This window comes from Geotrypetes seraphini, chromosome 6 (assembly GCF_902459505.1).
Source record: "Geotrypetes seraphini chromosome 6, aGeoSer1.1, whole genome shotgun sequence".
NCBI lineage: Eukaryota > Metazoa > Chordata > Amphibia > Gymnophiona > Dermophiidae > Geotrypetes > Geotrypetes seraphini.
This window is the reverse complement of record NC_047089.1, coordinates 31,799,568-31,819,093: the sequence shown is the minus strand read 5'-3', so window position 1 is coordinate 31,819,093 and position 19,526 is coordinate 31,799,568. Positions and strand designations below refer to the sequence as shown.

General features: G+C 42.3%; 1 protein-coding gene across 1 annotated transcript in view; it reads right to left on the bottom strand.

Moving 5' to 3' along the window:
• CNTN5 (contactin 5) overlaps positions 1–19,526 on the bottom strand; it is a 1,460,727-nt gene that overhangs the window by 347,535 nt on the left and 1,093,666 nt on the right. The window contains 1 exon segment of the mRNA XM_033947995.1: positions 1,078–1,180. Coding sequence (XP_033803886.1) covers positions 1,078–1,180 — 103 coding nt within the window.

The following is a 19,526-nucleotide window of genomic DNA, read 5'->3' as shown; positions in this document are numbered from 1 at the left end:
CTATAATCCCCTGCCTCCCTCTAACGATTAAATCGGAGCACTGCCAGCAGGCTCGTTAGCTCTTGTGGTCTCTTCAGTCCCTGATAGACCGGAACAGGAAGTTACATCAGCCGTTCTAGTGCAGCAGGACACGCCACCTACCGCTGCCCACCACCGCTGCCCACCATGGTCCACTTTAACCCCTCCCCTCCCTCTAACCTTCTATAGCCTGCTGGCAGTGCTAGCGATTAAATCGGAACTCTGCTGGCAGGCTCGTTAGCTCTTGTGGTCACTTCAGTCCCCGATAGACCAGAACAGGAAGTTACATCAACCGTTCTAGTGCAGCAGGATACAGCCACCTACCGCTGCCCACCACCACTGCCCACCATGGTCCACTTTAACTCCTCCCTCCCTCTAACCTTCTATAGCCTGCTGGCAGTGCTAGCGATTAAATCAGAGCTCTGCCGGCAGGCTCGTTAGCTCTTGTAGTCACTTCAGTCCCTGATAGACCGCAACAGGAAGTTATATCAGCCGTTCTAGTGCAGCAGGATACAGCCACCTACTGCTGCCCACCACCACCACCGCCTGCCATTATCCCCTCCCTCCCTCTAACCTTTTATAACATGCTGGCAGTGCTAGTAATTAAAGCAGAGAACTGCCGGCAGGGTTCACTTGTTCCAGTCTCTTGCGGTCTCTTTAGTCCCTGCTTCACTGGAACTGGAAGTAACATCAGCTGTTCCAGTGTACATCTGGGGGCTAATTCATGAAAGTGACTTGCAATATAATCACAAATTATTCAGACAGAATGATACGAATACATTTTCACAGTTTCTTTCCTTCCTATTTTAAAAAGTTTACTTTTCATGTTGTATCAATATATTTGTAAGTTGTACACATAATATATTACTGTCCGTCGCACCGACTAGTTTGGGAATTCATAATTGGCCACTTAATCCCTGTTTGCTTGTTTTGTGAAGAGGCATCAGACCCCCAAGGAACTAATGCGAAGATGAAATCCAACAAAAATCTAAACCAAAAATTAAATCTGTCACATTTTAATAAACAATCATGTGTAATTATAGAAAGATATGTACTTACTTGCCAAGTGCAAAACACTCCATCTTAACAGTTGTTCCCTTAGCAGCTGTAACAGTGTAAGGAAAATGGACCTCAATTTTCGGTTCATATTCTCCCATCACACCTGGGAAATAAAGAATGATCTTTAAAAATAAAATGAATGTCACTACCTTCCAAACCTAGTTTATTATGAAAAAAACAAAAACAATGCAGTTATTAATTGTTGTAGCATGATAAAAATTTGTTATGAATGGAAATTAGCCTGACTTATTTCAATTAAATACTGTTAGTCCACTGAAATAGAATCTTATATTTAATACCACATAAAATATATATTTTTTAAAGACAAGAGTTATAGGAAATATGTAGTAAATTCTCAGGTGCATTCACTAGAATATAGGGCCCTTTTACTAAAGCACATTAAGTAGTTAGGAGAGAATTCAATAAATGGCGCCAAAATTTAAGTGCTGAAAAAATTCAGTGTCAAGCACTGTTCTATATAAGGTCTATATAAGGTTCTATATAAGGCCTTATATAGAATAGGGTTTAGCAGATACCATCCCCCTCTTCCACAAAGCCGCACTAGCGGCTGCCGTGCGGCAACAGCCCCGAAACCCTTTAAATCTCTATGGGCTTCGGGGCTGTTACCACACGGCTTTGTAGAAGAGGGGGCATGTCTATCTTTTGGGCGCTGGAATTACGCCTGCTAAAACCTGATGTACATGCCGGGGCCCGTATTAGGTGCGGTTAGGAAGTATTCTGTCATTCTGTGTGCAACTTTTTGGAAATCCACAACATGCCCATGGCCACGCCCCCTTTTCACTGGACCCTCCCTTCCAATTATTGTCCTATCTCTCTCCTCCCTTTTGCATCTAAGCTACTTGAATGTGTTCTTCATCACCACTGTCTTGACTTTCTTTCATCTCAAGCTACTCTTGATCCACTACAGTCCAGGTTTTGTTCTCAAATATCTGCAGAAACAGCCCTAACCAAAGTCTCCAGTGACTAGTTCCTATTCTGAGAATATTTACCCAGTCCCCATCTTTCTTGACTTACGCACCACTTTCAATGTGCCGTCCTCACTTGAATTTGGGGGATCTGTTTTGTCTTGACTTTCTTCTTATCTTTCCTATTGTTCCCAGGGGTCCTTTTACTAAGGCGCGCTAGCGTTTTTAGCGCACACAGCAGATTAGCGCGCGCTAACCCTGCGCTATGTGGCTAGAACTAACGCCAGCTCAATGCTGGCGTTAGTGCCTAGCGTGCGCGGCATTGAGGCGCGCGCTTTTCTGCGCATTAAAGCCCTAACGCAGCTTAGTAAAAGGAGCCCTAAGGCGCACTAGTGCGTCTTAGCACGCACTAAAAAATTCAGCACGTGCTAAATGCTAATGCGTCCATAGGACATAATGGACGCTTTAGCATTTAGCTTGCGCTAATTTTAGCGCGCGCTAAGACGCACTAGCGCGCCTTAGTAAAAGGACCCCCTAGTGCAGGGGTGTCCAACCTGCAGCCCGAGGGCCGCATGCGGCCCAGCGAAGTATTTTGTGCTGCCCTGGTTGAGAGCGTTGCAGTGTTTTCCTCTGCTGCCCCCGGGTGTTTACTGTCTTGCCAGCTCCCTCCTCTGTCTTGCTGCAGCGTTTGCGCAGCCCCAGAAAATTTTTTTTGGCTAATGCGGCCCAGGGAAGCCAAAAGGTTGGACACCCCTACACTAGTGTTTGCTTTAGTAGAATCCTTTGTACAGTTATCTCATTATCAGCCTCCGGCTCTGTCTTGGGAACTTTTCTCTCTGAACGGTATACTCCTTTTCTTGGTGCTCTGATCTTTACTTTTCGGGCTCCTGAATCTATGGGCTCCTTTTACTAAGGTGCGCTAGCGTTTTTAGCGCACGCACAAAATTACCGGGCACTAAACCGCACGGTATGCTTCTAGAATAACGCCAGCTCAATGCTGGCGTTAAGGTCTAGCGCACACGGCAATTTAGCGCGCGCTATTCCGCGCATTAAGGCCCTAACACATCTTAGGGCTCCTTTTACAAAGGTGCGCTAGCGTTTTTAGCGCACGCACAAAATTACCGGGCACTAAACCGCACGGTATGCTTCTAGAATAACGCCAGCTCAAAGCTGGCGTTAAGGTCTAGTGCGCACGGCAATTTAGCACGCACTATTTCGCGCGTTAAGGCCCTAACACATCTTAGGGCTCCTTTTACAAAGGTATGCTAGCGTTTTTAGCGCACACACTGGATTAGCGCGCGCTATAGCACGTGCTAGCTGAAAAATTATCACCTGCTTAAAAGGAGGTGTAGCGGCTAGCACGCGGGGCAATTTAGCGCACGCTATTCCGAGTGTTAAGGCCCTAATGCACCTTTGTAAAAGGAGCCCTATGTCTCTGCATCCAAGTTTCCAAGTTTCATTAAAATTTGATATACCGCCAATCACAAAATATCGAAGTGGTTTACAATATAATTCTAAAAATTATTTTTTAAATGGGGAGCGTGTAAAACACAACATGAATGTGCGGGGAAAAAAGGGAATAAGTACATTAAAAGATAGTAAAGCCAAAATAAAAATAAAACAAATTCACACCGAAAAACACATAAGGAAAAGGATAGTCTAAAGCTCAATCTGACTAACTGTGTTCAACTCGCAATCTAGTAAAAAATAACTCTGAAGAACTTAAGGATGCGCATTTGATAACAAAAATGTTTTTAAGTTATTTTTTTTTAAAGATTAAGACAGGTCTGAAGTCTAAGATGAATAGGAAGTAAATTTCATAATTCTGGTCCTTCAACAGAAAAAAAATCGTACTATGCACAGTAAGAAAATGCCTCTGAATATAGGGACCACCAAACAATTTTGATTATTGGATCTTAAAGTTCTGGAGGAAACATAAGGAGTTAAATATCTACTAAGATGAGGAGCATCTGCTGCACATAAGAACATAAGAATAGCCTAACTGGGTCAGACCAGCCTTCCACGATGGCCGTTCTCACGATGGCCAATCCATGTCCTTTGTACATGACCAAAAAACCCGAGGAGTAGCAACATTCCAGCATCTCAAAGAATAGCAAAATTCCAGAACCCCAATGAGAGCAACATTCCAGAGCTGAGATTGTGATGTCAGTGCCTCAGAGCAAACCTCATCAGTGATGTTACAATGGCTTGATTGTCCTATAATTGGCACACATATGAGCATAATAACAGCTAATGGTCCATCTAGCCCAGTAGCCCATTCTCACGGTGGCTAATCCAGGTCATAAGTACCTGGTGAAAACCCAAGGTGTAGCAATATTCCATGCTACCGATCCAGGGCTAGCAGTGGCTTCCCCCATGTCTTCCTCAATAACAGACTATGGACTTTTCCTCCACGAATTTCTTTCTTAAAACCAGCTACGTTATCCACTCTTACCACAACCTCTGGCAATACATATGGCAATGAATTCCAGAGTTTAACTATTCCTTGAGGAAAAAAAATATTTCCTCCTATTGCTGCACAAATTTTAAAAACTAATAAAAGTATTTCACAATGAGAAATGGGTAACCAGTGTGCAGATCTCAAAAGAGGTGTAACATAATCAAATTTCGCATGGCCTGTAATCAATTTTATAGCAGTATTTTGAACTACCGGTAATTGTAATCCTTTAAATTCTTTCATCCTGATACTTAAGAATTACAATAGTCTAGTCTACTTTCTACAAGATGATAAACCAAGACGTTAATTGCTGAAGATGTTAGAAATGAATGAATAGAACAGCTACGTCTTAAGTTAAAAATAAACTACTACAGATAACTGATGAGACTTGAGAAGAATAAGAAAGAGTAGGGTCTAAAGTTATTCCAAATATATGAGTTGTAAAAACCTGTGGAATTGGTATGTGATTTAGTAAAAGGGTTTGATTTTGATTTTTTTCAAAATTATAACTTAGAACTTTGATAGATTAAGAATTAGTTGATTGCAGGCTAGCCAGTTAGCTAAAAATTTCAGCTTATCATTAATGATTGAAATAGTCATTTTGTCTAAAGCAGGAGTGTCAAAGTCCCTCCTTGAGGGCCGCAATCCAGTCGGGTTTTCAGGATTTCCCCAATGAATATGCATAAGAGCTATTAGCATCTAATGAAAGCAGTGCATGCAAATAGATCTCATGCAAATTCATTGGGGAAATCCTGAAAATCCGACTGGATTGCGGCCCTCGAGGAGGGACTTTGACACCCCTGGTCTAAAAGATCTAAATTTGAAAGAATTTGAATATCGTCGGCATAAACAGTAATCCCAAGTGCCAGTCTTAGCCTGCATGTTTGACTTTTCTGTCTGAAGGTCCCACTGCCATTTAAAACGGTGTCAGGTCAAAAGCACGCCGGAACAAAGGCGCGCCCAGACAATTGAGCGCAGCGCGCGCCGCCGCTCTGCTCTAAATTACTGTTTTTAGGGCTCCAACGGGGGGGGGCGGGGGGGGGGAACCCCCCCCCACTTTACTTAATAGACATCGCGCCACGTTGTGGGGGGTATGGGGGGTTGTAACCCCCCACATTTTACTGAAAACTTCACTTTTTCCCTGTTTTTAGGGAAAAAAGTTCAGTTTACAGTAAAATGTGGAGGGTTACAACCCCCCAACCCCCCCATAACGCTGGCGCGATGTCTATTAAGTAAACTGGGGGGGTTCACCAACAAAATCCCCCGTCGGAGCCCCTAAAAACTGTAATTTAGAGTGGCGCGGCGGCGCGCGCTGTGCTCAATTGTCGGCGCGCGCTTTTGTCTTTCGCACCGCTGTCTATGAACCATTTAAAACGGTACATGGCCATGATTGAGCTTCCTATCGTTCCTCATAAGCCCAACTCTCCTCTTCCCTTATTTTCCATTTCTGGGGCTAGCATGGTCATTCGCCCTGTCTCCTCGGCTCATAACCTCTCTCTCTCTCTGCACACATCCAAGAGACTGCTATAATTTTTCGATTCCTCCTATAGAACTTCCTATAGAACATCACCACCATTTATCCTTTCCTTTCTGAACACACTACCCAAACCCATTATCCATATTTGCATCACCTCCTGCTTATACAGCGGCAACCTGCTGCTCGCCGCTCTCCCGCCAAACCGTATCCGTCCCCTTCAATCTGTTCAAAATTCTGCCACACGATTCATTTTCTACCAGTGCTGCTACACTTACATAACCTCTCTCCTAAAGTCACTTCATTAGCTCCCTATCTATTTCAGTATACAGTTCAGACTCCTCTTACTGACTTACAAATACATTTTTCCTGCAGCTCCTCAGTATCTCTCTCTCCGCTCGTATTTTTCCCTATACCTCTCCCAGAGAACTCTGTTCAGCAGATAAGTCACTTTTATCTGTATACTTCTCCTCCTCCTCCTCCTCCTCCAGACTTCATTCCTTCCCTCTTGCTGTCCTGCACACCTGGAATAGACTTCCTGAGTTAATGCAATATGTCATGCTCCCTCTTTGGTTCTACTCACATCTGAGGAAGAAGAGTCATCTTCGAAAGCTAACCAAACAGTGCACTAAGTTAGTCCAATAAAAAGCTGCTACCTTTATTCCTTTTGTTTTATTTCTTTTAATTCTATACAACAGATGACCTACTTAAACTTGTAACTATGTACAGTGAAGCCTTGGAATCCGAACTTAATCCGTTCCAGAACCGCATTCGAGTTTCAAGACAATTTTTCCCATTGAAAATAATAGAAACTGGATTAATCCATTCCTGGGTCCCACAAACTCAAATTTTAACAGTAAATATACTGGATTTTAAGGTAAAATATTAAATATTCCAAAGCAGCATTCAGATTCTGGGGCAGAAACACACACATACAATGTGCAGGGCGTTCGGATTCCAAAGCAGAGTTCAGATTCTGGGGCAAAATTTACTACAAAAAAAGTTCGGATTCCAAAGCGTTCGAATTCTGGGGCGTTCAGATTCTGAGGTACCACTGTATATGTAACTATTACCTAACTGCACTGATCTACCTATACCAGCAATTCTATTGAATGTTCGTGTCACCCTAAACTGGCCATTGTAACTTCCTGAGTAACTGACCCAACATCTTGTAATGTAATCCAACTTTGAACTGAAAAGGCGGAATAGAAAACCTAATTGGCATAACATATTATTTGAAACAGTGGAGTAATATGGCAACCACACCTTTTCACTCTGGATACCAGAAGGGGGAAAGACCCCAACCAACAGGCAGCACAGAGATCTCACTCTTGGGCATGGTGAGAGCCTTCCATTCAGAGAGGAGAGGGAGTGAGATATCAATAGATAAATTTAACTATCACATGGCAAACACGGGCTAAACTAAATCCGTTCTTGATGTGGTTTAAGATAATGTCAAGTGATATAAGCTTGGGCATGTTTTTATCATCAGATATTTTTCATCTACTCATAGGTGTTTGAGTCATTGTATTCATGGTACTCTTATACTCATGTTTAAAATCTCCATACAAGTACAAATTCAGTTTATTAATGCACTAACATGGGTGGTTCCCTTTATACATAATTTTCCAATAACATAATTATAATAATAAATATAAAATATTAATTGAAGCACAAGTTATATTTTTCATTTGTTACTTGAGTTGGGGGTCATTACCCCACATCTCAATAAAAATGGGGAGTATAGTTTTCAAAACCATTTCTGCATATAACATTTTACCCATGGAAATGGTTGTTTTGAAAATTGTTTACTCTCAGTATAAGAGCATAAGAACACAAAAGTTGTCATACTGGGACAGACTGAAAGTCCATCAAGCCAGTGACCAACCCAGGTCTCAAGTACCTGGCAGAAACCCAAATAGTCACATTCCAGAGCTGAGATTGTGAGGTCATAAAGCCTCATTCCACTAATGCCTAAGAGTCAAGCTCATCAGTGATATCATAATGACTTGATCGCCCTATCCTTGGCTCACATAAGAATTGCCATACTGGGGCAGACTGAAGGTCCATCAAACCCTGCATCCTGTTTCCAACAGTGGCTAACCCAGGTCCCAAGTACCTGGCAGAAACCCAAATAGTCACATTCCAGAGCTGAGATTGTGATGTCATAAAGCCACAATCCACTAAAGCCTAAGAGTCAAACTTATCAGTGATGTCACAATGCTTTGATTGTCCTATACTTGGCTTACATTAGAACATAAGAGCTGCCAAACTGGGACAGACTGAAGGTCCATCAAGCCCAGTATCCTGTTTCCAACAGTGGGCAATCTGGATCACACGTACCTGGTAAGATCCCAAAAGAGTGCAGCAGATTTGATGCTTTTTATTCAAGAAATAGGCAGTGGATTTCCTAAGTCCATCGTAATATGGACTTTTCTTTTAGTAAATTATCCAAACCTTTTGTAAACCTTACAGATCTACTATAACTGCTTTCATCATATTCTCTGGCAACAAATTCCAGAGTTTAATTATACCCTGAATGAAAAAATATTTTCTCCAGTTTGTTTTAGATTTACTATTTAGTAGCTGTATTGCTTGCCCCCTAACCTTAGTATTTTTGGAAACAATAAACAAGCAATTCACGTCTACCTGTTCCACTCCACTCAGTATTTTATTGATCTATATCATATCTCCCCTGAGCCATCTCTTCTCCAAGCTCAAGAGCACTAGTCACTTTAGCCTTTCCTCATAGGAAATTCATCCTATCCCCTTTATCATTTTTATCACCCTTCTCTGTACCATTTCTGATTCTACTATATCTGGAGCAAACTGGATAAGTATTGAGACATTCCCAGGGACAGGGAAAGAGACTATTAATGCAACAATATACATAGATTTAAAAGACATGCCTTGTTTCTAATATAAACAAAAATACCAACAGAGAAAGAAGGCTCAAATCTTTGTACCGTGTTTCCCCGAAAATAAGACCTACCCCCAAAATAAGCCCTAGTATGATTTTCGGGGTAGATCTTAATATAAGCCCTACCCCTGAAAATAAGCCCTAGTCGCCAGCAGGAGCAGCGCTCTCCCCCCCACCCCCACTGAACCATCTCTCTCTCCAACCGCAAGACAGAAAGAAATGTACCTTATAACAAACCAGCAGCGTTGGCAGCAAGCTAGACAGGCTCCTTCATGGCTTAGGCCGTTCCTCTGCCGCGTTGCTGATGGGGGGGTGTGCGGCGGCAGAGGGGGTGAGGATAGAAAGATGCTACATGGGAGGATGGGAGGAAGGGAGGGAGAGAAGCTGCAAGGGATGGGAGGGGGATACAAGCTGCAAGGGTTCTGCTGCACAAGGAATGGGAGGGAGGGATAGAAAGATACTGCACAAGGGGATGGGTGAGAGGGGAGGAAAGATGCTGCACATGTGGGGGAGAGAAAGAAAATAGGAAGAATTGGGGTGGAAGAAAGGAAGGGAGAGATGATCATTGTACATGAAAAAAATAAGACATCCCAGAAAATAAGACCTAGTGCCTTTTTTGGGACCCAAATTAATATAAGACAGTGTCTTATTTTCGGAGAAACACGGTAGATAATGTTGTTGGGGAGTATGACTAAGCAAAGCCTCATGAATCTGCTTATTTTGATTATTTGTAGAAACCTGTGACCAAAAAAAAAAAAAAAAAAAATAGCACCCATTGAGTTTGATTCAAGGGCATTTTGATTACTGCCCCTAAAATATGCTACTATGTTATAATGGAATATTTAAATAGAGAAGACTGAAAAAAAATATATCTCTGCTATGTTGATCAATCATTTGTTTGCATATAATCTGTTGGGAATGGGTAATGTGAATTTATCTGAGAAAGAAAGCTTTCTTAAAGATAAAGGGGTAAAAAAAGAAATAACTAGTGTGGTTCGTTGGCACTTATTCACTTTTTCGACAGTCTACCAATTATCTGAATTTTCCATCAAATATTTATTGTTGCATTCTTCCAGAGGTAAAGAAAACATTATGCTCGAATGAACTTTTTGGTCCCCTGATCATCTTGTCCACGAACAGACCTATTTATTTATGACGGTTTAGCAGTAAAAAGCCTACATGAGGGGAAGGACCGGAAAATTTGTGGCAGGACGAAGGTGTGAAAGATCTGCTTTCTCAGGAGCAAGTCAAAATCTGCAAACTCGGTGGTAAAATTTCTCTCTGTCGCAGGTATATATCCTATACCTGTGGTGCTCAATATTGTTTTTTTTATTGTGGTCAAGAGTCCAGTGTTCCCTCTAAGCGGGCGGGTGTTGTGAGCAAACTTTTTTCACTGTGAGCTAAAAATATCGGGCGCCAGCAAGTTATGAGCCAAATAAATATGTTGTCAAAGTTGCTGATACATGAGGACGAGGTATTCAAAGGAATTTTAGGCCTACACGCTAAATTAAATAACGTTAAATAATATTTTTAAGAACACAGAAATTGTAGGGATGAAATGATATCTTAATAAATGTTTTACAACAAATGTAGTTATGTCTGTTACATCCATATGTGTAAACTGTAAATTAAAAACAGTCCAGAAGACAATACGTTTGATGCTTTCAATTTCTAGACCAGTGTTTTTCAACCTTTTTTGGGCAAAGGCACACTTGTTTCATGAAAAAAATCACGAGGCACACCACCATTAGAAAATGTTAAAAAATTTAACTCTCTGCCTATATTGACTATATATAAAGTAATTCTCTTGAATAGGAATCAAATAAACACAAAGAAAGTATTTTATAATTACTTTATTATGAAATAAAAATTATAAAAATTATAAAATACTTTATTCAGTGCGAAACCTGGGCCTGTTTGGCTGAACACAAAGCTGATATTCTGGCTGGAATGGAAGAAAGACACACACGTAGCTCTTCGTCAACAGCTCTCAGTCTCTCTCTGTATTTGGTTTTTATAGCATACAAAAATAGACAAATATACCCTCCATCCTTTTTATTAAACCACAATAGCAGTTTTTAGCGCAGGGAGCTGCGCTGAATGCCCAGCACTGCTCTTGACGCTCATAGGCTCCCTGCGCTAAAAACCACTATTGCGGTTTAGTAAAAGGGGACCATATTGTAAAATATAGACAGCAGATATAAATTCAGAACTGTGCATAGTAAGTGAAGGGAAGTTTTCATCTCTGGGAATTTACCCAGTTAACTATTAAGTTATTTGGGCAAATTCCTTTGAAAACTGTGGTAATACTGCCTCCACTTTGCTAAATTTAAAATAAAATCATTTTTCCTACCTTGTCTGGTGATTTCTGGTTGCACTTTCTTCTTCTGACTGTGCATCCAATCTTTCTTCCCTTCTATCAGCCTGTATGCTTTCTCTCCTCCACACCTCATTCCCTCCCCCAACTTTTTCTTCCTCTCTCCCTGACCTTTCTTTCTGTTTCTCTTCTTTCCTTCTGTTTCCCTGCCTGCCCCCTTTCTTTCTTTCTCCCAGCCTCCTGTCCAGCAGTAACTCTCTTCCCTTCCTCCCCTCCCAGCAGCATCTCTCCGTCTCCCTCTCCAGTAGCAGCTGTCCCTTTTTTTTCCTAGCCCAGCAGCTTCCCAGATTCCTTTCCCTCCTCCCCTCCCAGAAGCATCTCTCCGTCTCCTTCTCCCTCTCCAGTAGCAGCTGTCCCTTTTTTTCCTTGCCCAGCAGCTTCCCAGATTCCTTTCCCTCCTCCCCTCCCAGAAGCATCTCTCCTTCTTCTCCCTCTCCAGTAGCAGCTGTCCTTTTTTTTCCTGGCCCAGCAGCTTCCCAGATTCCTTTCCCTCCTCCCCTCCCAGAAGCATCTCTCCTTCTCCCTTTCCAGTAGCAGCTGTCCCTTTTTTCCCCTGCCCAGCAGCTTCCCAGACTGATAGTGGTTTTCTCCCCTCCCAGCAGCTCTTCTTACTTCCCAGCGCAGCGATTCACGAAGGCAGCCTCGGGTCCTTTGTTGTGTCGCGCCGCCTCTGAGGAAAGAGGAAGTTGCATCATCAGAGGCAGCCGCGACTCAGCAAAAGCCCCGAGGCTGCCTTCGTGAATCGCTGCGCTGGGAAGTAAAGGAGAGCTGCAGAGAGGGGAGAAAGCCACTGTCGGAGGCTCCCCAAGATCTCTCCGGCCCAGCGCACGCTTCCGATGCTGATCTTGCAGAAGTTCAAATGAGTCAATCTTGCCGGTCCTGCGCTGTGACGAGAAACTTGTGCGCTGCGACCTAATATTTTGTGCGCCAGCGCACGCCAGCGCAGCTTAGCGGGAAACAGACGCGATAGGTGCATGTTTTGGCCGTTAGGCCTGTGTCAGGAATCTGAACCTCAATGCAGAGTATTGTTTTGCTGTTTTTCTCCCAATGAGTGAGTGAGTTAGGTCACATCACAGCAATCAAAACTTAACTCTCCTAAAAAAAAAAAGATGAAGACCTCACTGCGTATATTGTTTAACAGTCACAACACATGCCAAAATGTAGAGGATGGGAAAAGCCTCAGAACAATATAAGGGAGTCACAGAGGTACTTGACTCTCAGAAGCTCCCGTTCTATGGTCATTGGCATAAAAACCCGTCTTCTAATACATTTAACGATGACTTTTTTTCTATAACTACTTCCACAAATATCTTATATGTTGAAAATATCACAATTATATTTAAATGGCAATGCATAGCTTCCTGTAGATCAAAAATTGTATACTTATCTTGTAAAAGTTCAAGTTGGTACCACTTCTCTCGTTAAATGTACAAGGGGATGGGTTTTTGAGCCAATGACCGAAGAACGGGAGCTTCTGAGAGTCAAGTACCTCTGGGACTCCCTTATATTGTTCTGAGGCTTTTCCCATCCTCTACATTTTGACATGTGTGGTGACTATTAAACTAGATATGTCATGTTTTCTGAGACATGTCTTGTCAGTGTGGAGACCCCGGGAAAGAGAACATGTTGAGGTACTTGAAAAATTACCCACTGGATGTAAGATCCTTGTATCTAGGCCCATAGGGTTGTTTTTTTGTAGAGATTTTTTGTTTCTTTGTAGAGATTTCCTTCCCTTTGGGTCAAGGTGCTGGTGCTGATAGTCACCAAGTCCTAACTGCATGAATCCAGAATTCAGGGCAGGTTACATTGAAAATGACTGATCGATGCTGGCATTTGATCAGGGCTTGTACACAGCTTAAAATCAGATCCTAGAAATAGGAGGATTTCACAATGGAACATCCAGATCCAAAGCAATGAAAGGCCATGACACAGACATCAGAAGCACCAAGAAATGCTAGAGTTGAAACATCCAAGCCCTGGCAAGAAAATCAGGCTATGACTGGGATTATGCATGCATGACCAGGCAGCAAGGTGAAACATACTGATTTCTCCATGTAGGAAATCAAAGGTTCATTCTAGCAAATAACCCTTCGAAATTGAGCTACCAACAGGCTTGCAGTGTTATTTCACATTTTCTGTGTTAATTACCTTTTCCTACTTGTAATACATATCACAAGTCATTAAAATTACAGCAGCCAGGAGGTGGATGGGGGAGTAGAACAGACAAAAAAACAACAATCCAACAAGTCTGCAGTGAAGAGTCAAACGATCAAAACAAGGAAAAAACTGCAGATACTATGTCCAAAGTGTGAAAGTCTTATCTTTATTCAAAGAAATACAATGTAGCGTTCCAAACAGTGGTTCTCTTGTATGAGTACACAGGACCCAACATGGTCCATGTTTCGGAAAATACTCCTTCCTCAGGGATCCGGGATGGTACATAAACCCAGAGAACCTTATTTTTTAAAAAACAGGTAATCCTTGAAAAAAGACTTGCAAAAGACTTGAGGAGTTAATTATTTTATTATAATATTGAAATTATATTATATGTAATATTGTTTTAATAAATAAGATAAGGAGGGGAGAAAATGATTGTTTAAGGTAATAATTGTATAGTTAATAGTGTGTTTTGTGCAGTTTTTCTGATTTATCATTTGTATTGCACTATCAAAGTATGGAAATGAATAAAGATTTAAAAAAAAAAGAAAAAAGACTTACAAGTCTTTTGAGTTGTAGCTGGACAGAAATATTACGTTGCCAGTTTTTTCAAGAATTACCTGGTTTTTTAATAAGGTTCTCTGGGTTTATGTACCATAACATCCCGGACCCCTGACGAAGAAGTATTTTCCGAAACACGGACCGTGTTAGGTCCTGTGTACTCATACAAGAGAACATTGTTTGGAATGCTACATTGTATTTCTTTGAATAAAGATAAGACTTTTACACTTTGGACATCGTATCTGCAGGTTTTTTTTCCTTGTTTTGGATGGGGGAGTAGAGCCATAACTGACTCTTCTGACCGCCAATTTTTGGGGAGGCCATAGCCCCTATGGCCTATCCCATACTGATGCCTATGAGTTAGGTAAAAGGGTCCCAGAATAAAGGACTACTGCCAGTGATGCACATCGGGAAGTTACCAGATGCTAGGGTCCACCTTGGGGGTTAGCACCCAAGAAAAATATCTGGGTGTCATTGTAGACAATACGGTGAAGCCTTCTGCCCAATGTGTGGCAGCCAAGAAAGCAAACAATATGCTAGGAATTATTTTTTAAAAAGGATGGTTAACAAGACTAACCCTCTGTTTTACTAAGGTGCGCTATGCGATTTAACGCGCTCTAACTGCTAACGCATTGATAGACTAACATGCATGCGTTAGCATTTAATGTGTAGTTAGCACGTGCTAATATTTAGCGTGCTCTACAGGGATACAGATAGAGGTAGAGATGGGATATAGAGAGAGTATAGATAGAGACCAAGGGGGATTTAAGGGTTCAGACAAGGATCACCGTACAGGTCATGGGCCTGATGGGCCGCCGCGGGTGCGGACTGCTGGGCGCGATGGACCTCTGGTCTGACCCAGCAGAGGCAACTTCTTATGTTCTTATGTTCTACAACGCTTAGCACAGTAAAAGGAGCCCTAAGAATGTTATAATGCCTCTGTATTGCTCCATGGTGCGACCTCACCTGGAGTATTGCATTCAATTCTGGGCTCCTTATCTCAAGAAAGATATAGCAGCACTAGAAAAAGTTCAAAGAAGAGTGACCAAGATGATAAAGGGGATGGAACTCCTCTCGTATGAGGAAAGACTAAAAAGGTTAGGGCTCTTCAGCTTGGAAAAGAGACAGCTGAGAGGAGTAGAATGGGTACAAGTGGATCCATTTTTCACTCCGTCAAAAATTACATAGGCTAGGGAACACTTGATGAAGTTACAGGGAAATACTTTTAAAACCAATAGGAGGAAATTTTTTTTCACTCGGAGAATAGTTAAGCTCTGGAACACATTGCCAGAGGTTGTGGTAAGAGCGGATAGCGTAGCTGGTTTTAAGAAAGGTTTGGACAAGTTCCTGGAGGAAAAGTCCATAGTCTGTTATTGAAAAAGACATGGAGCAAGCCACTTCTTGCCATGGATCAGTAACTGTTGCTACTCTTTGGGTTTTGACTAGTTACTAGGGACCTAGATTGACCACTTTGAGAATGGGCTACTGGGCTTGATGGACCTTTGGTCTGATCCAATCAGGCTATTCTTATGTGCTTTATCCAGCAGCTGCTGCTGAGCAATTTTGAAAATTTCACTTTCTTAAAATCTGAGAGTGTTGGTAATCATAGTAATTAATTTGTCGTATCCAATCAGGATCTGGGTTATAAGTTTTCAAAGTCCTTAGCTGTATGTTAAACAATTTTTCAGTTTCAAGGACTAGAAGTTAATAAAACGATGTTGTGGTATTTTTGACTATGAGAAAGCAACATATTATGCCATCCTTTTGCAAAGTGAATTTGAGTTGCAGAGAATGATTTATTTCAAGGGCATCTACACAAATAAGGTATCCATTTTAATCAGAGCTATTCAAGGACTTTATGCTTTTAGGTATTTAAATTCCCTATTATCAAACCAGTAATTTTTTTCCCCTTTGAGACATGTATTTAAAGAAATAGTGTATAACAGTCAGGTCAGTTCCTTCATTCTTGTTGAATTAAATATTAAACATGAATATTCTTCATTTTTCACATAAATATAATGGAATAAATAAACATTATAATCTATCTGCTCTTACCTAAAAGCAGACTAGTGCCTCTGACACCCAAATATGACTTGCAAAATTGTAATCACGTGTGCAGTCCCCCTCCACCCCCTTCCCCCTTCCGATATTCAGCTTGCAGTTTAAGACTAAATTTTGCTCAGATATTCAATGCTGGCCCTTATTCAGGTGCCAGCACTATGTTATCTGGGTGACTGCTGGGCCTGGAAGATAACCAGAAATAGTTAGGTCTGCACTGTATGCAGTGCAACATGTGCATTTTCTATCCAGACACTGTCAGTGTCCGGATAACTTCTGGGTCTGAGCTGACTCTCTACTCAGACCTCCCCAGCACTACTGTATATTCAGCTGCACTATCCAGGTACAGGCAGGCCACCAATCATCTAAGTTTAGCCCATTCAGTACAATTTAAGTAGGCAAAAGCCTCTCCTGTTTGGTTAAATCATTCTGAATACTGACCCCTTATTACTGGCTGATATTCAAAGCAATTTAATCAGGCAGGAGCCTGTCCTGTCCTGTCCGGTTAAATTGCTTATCACTGACTAAGTGGTAATATTCAGTGGTATTTAACTGGATAATGCTGCTGGATATCACCACAGACCACCCAACAAATGAATGGGCAGGGCACAGCGTAGCTGGGAGTTATGCATGTGCCGAGGCCCACATAGCTAAGTGGGTGAATTTAGGATAGCTCAAAAGCCGTCCTAAGTTCACTCATCTAGTTATGGGGACCCCAGCACTGAATAGTGGCTGAGACCTGCTTAACTAGCTTTTAATTCCTAAGTCTTTCCGACTCTTCTCCTGGCCCCTGAAAAAGTTTCCCTCCTTCCTATCCTCTCCCCTCCAAACCAAGAGACCGTAAACCCTCCTTCCTCCAGGGATGATCCCCAAACCTCCACCACCACCATGATGGAGATATACTCCTATGGGTCTACCTGTATCGCTGGTGGTCCTAGTAAGGGTAATGGGGGCAGGAGCAAAGCCCACTCACTCCTATCCATTCTGACTGCATCCTGCAAATGACCTCTTGTGGCAGCCTCGCAGTATTACACAAGAAATTGTTTTGCGGGCCCTTGCTGAAAATTGGCCGGGATACACAAAGGCTCCAGCGGTCATCCCCGCCAAATTTGGCCCCCGATGTTCAGTGCCAGGGCCCAGACAGGGCATGGCACAGAATATCCAGGGTTAATTTAGCCAAAGGCAATCTTTCCGCTGTCAGTTGAATAATATGTTATCGATTATAATAAACAAAAAACAACTCGGAAATGTGAAAAGCTAATAATATTGAAACAAACACTTTCACCAATGCAATAGAATGTCACAAAAATCAGTACTGCTGCAGTTTCAATAGAGGGAGTTTCAAATGACTGGAGGAAAAAGCCTCAGATTGGAACCCTTCCACCACCACAATGGTGGTCCAAGGTGGTCAGGCGAACACCTCACTGGCAAAAAACCTCCAGACCGACTCCCAATAGTAGTAAACTTGAAGCAGGGCTGTTGTGCAGAAGATAGAGGAAAAATCCACTTATCTAAATTGTTGATCGGTACACCTTGCAATCTCTTCCCACTTACCAGCCTCTGCTGTAGTGTTTGAAGTTTTGCACGTGTCAGCATTTACCATCGCAGCATTAATTTTTGCCACGTATTCACTTCCGGGTTTGTCACCCGGGAGTGCTATAATAATCCCAGTACAGTCGCGGTGCAGCCATCTTTTGATCTTGAGATGCGTCCAGCTCAAAGGTATGTCCTTATGGCTTCTCTTTCAGTTTTTTGAAGCCGTGCAACTGTCCAGTTTTTTTATCTTAAAGCTTTGCTTTAATTCTGGTTTCAGTGTGATCGGATTGCTCTACACCCTGAGGCAGCAGATATGTGAAACGCTGGCCATCGTAAAGGTGTACCGATCAACAATTTAGATAAGTGGATTTTTCCTCTATCTTCTGCACAACAGCCCTGCTTCAAGTTTACTACTATTGGGAGTCGGTCTGGAGGTTTTTTGCCAGTGAGGTGTTCGCCTGACCACCTTGGACCACCATTGTGGTGGTGGAAGGGTTCCAATCTGAGGCTTTTTCCTCCAGTCATTTGAAACTCCCTCTATTGAAACTGCAGCAGTACTGATTTTTTTGTGACATTCTATTGCATCGATTATAATAAAACCATTTTCTGAAATAGGAATTAAAAGTGGCAGGGATAGTATTGAAAACAGATGATGTCCAATGCAATCCCACCCCCACGCTCCAAAAACAAAAAAAGAAAAAGATCATGGCTATCATTGGGACAACTTGTAAAAATTATACAGCATGCATATTTATTAAATTTTCTATACCGTCCTCTCAAGGGAGTCCAGAACGGTTTACATGAAATATCTTATAAGATACTGTCCACAAGGGTCTCCACCGTTCTAAAGAATTACTTTTACTAGTACTTTCCCAGTAACAGACTGCAGAGAAATTCTTTGATGGTTATTGCTACAGATTCTGTAACCCTTCTTATACAGACAGAAGATTAACTCATCTATGAAATTATGGATCACAGAACCATGTTTTCAAATACCGTGAAAGAGCTGCAAATGTTTCATGAATAAGAAATCTCCTGATTTTTTGAAAATATCAAATAGTAAACCATCTAGCCCGGGAAATTTCTCCAGTGAGATGTGGCTGATGACTTTTCTAACCTCAGGCAAAGAGAGTGGCATGCCTAGATGTACTAGTAAAACAGGTCCAGGACTGCATGTTCAAGTCTCTCCGTTTACAGAGGGAGCAGCAATTTTAGACAGCTGCACAAGGGGGATATATGCTGCCCAAATATACACTCCCTCTGTAAAGGGTCCCAATCTGGAATACACCCAGTAGATAGAAGCCCTCCCTGGTGCAACAAAGCACTCCTCAAAGGAGCCCTCAACTTATGGCATAGAAGCCCCTATGCACCCCCCCCCCCAACAAACAAACAAACAAAAAACTCACAGCACATAAACTGTCAAAGGTAATTCCCCTTGTGTAGGGTTACCGGATGTCCGGGAAAACCCAGACATGTCCTCTTTATAGATAACAGTCCAAAAACCTGGCATTTGTCCAGGTTTTGGAAAGCCTCTACAAGTTCCGGCCGCATCCGGAGGGCCTCTGAGTACGTGCGGATGATGTTACACAAATCCACACATGCTCCAGACCCTCCAGATGCAGTTGGAGCGCATCGCAAAGAGAGGAGACTTTCTGGGAGTAGGGCTGGAGGGAAAAATGGAGCGGCGTTAGAGGCGGAACTGGATGGGGCTGGAGGTGGAACCGGGTAGGGTTGGGGCAAAACTGGATGGGGCTGGAGGCAGAACAGGGCGGGGTTATGTGTCCAGGGTTTTCTTTTTTTAAATATGGTAACCCTAGCCTTGTGGCACAGATTCCCTTGAGCAGCTCCCAAAGCAGCCTATATATGGAAGCCTGACCCCTAGTGGTTATGCTGCAATATTAACACTAGAGGTCTAGTTGCCATTTTGAATGACTCGAGACAGGAAGCAGGAGAGAACAGGAACGGCTTCTGTCACACTGGAC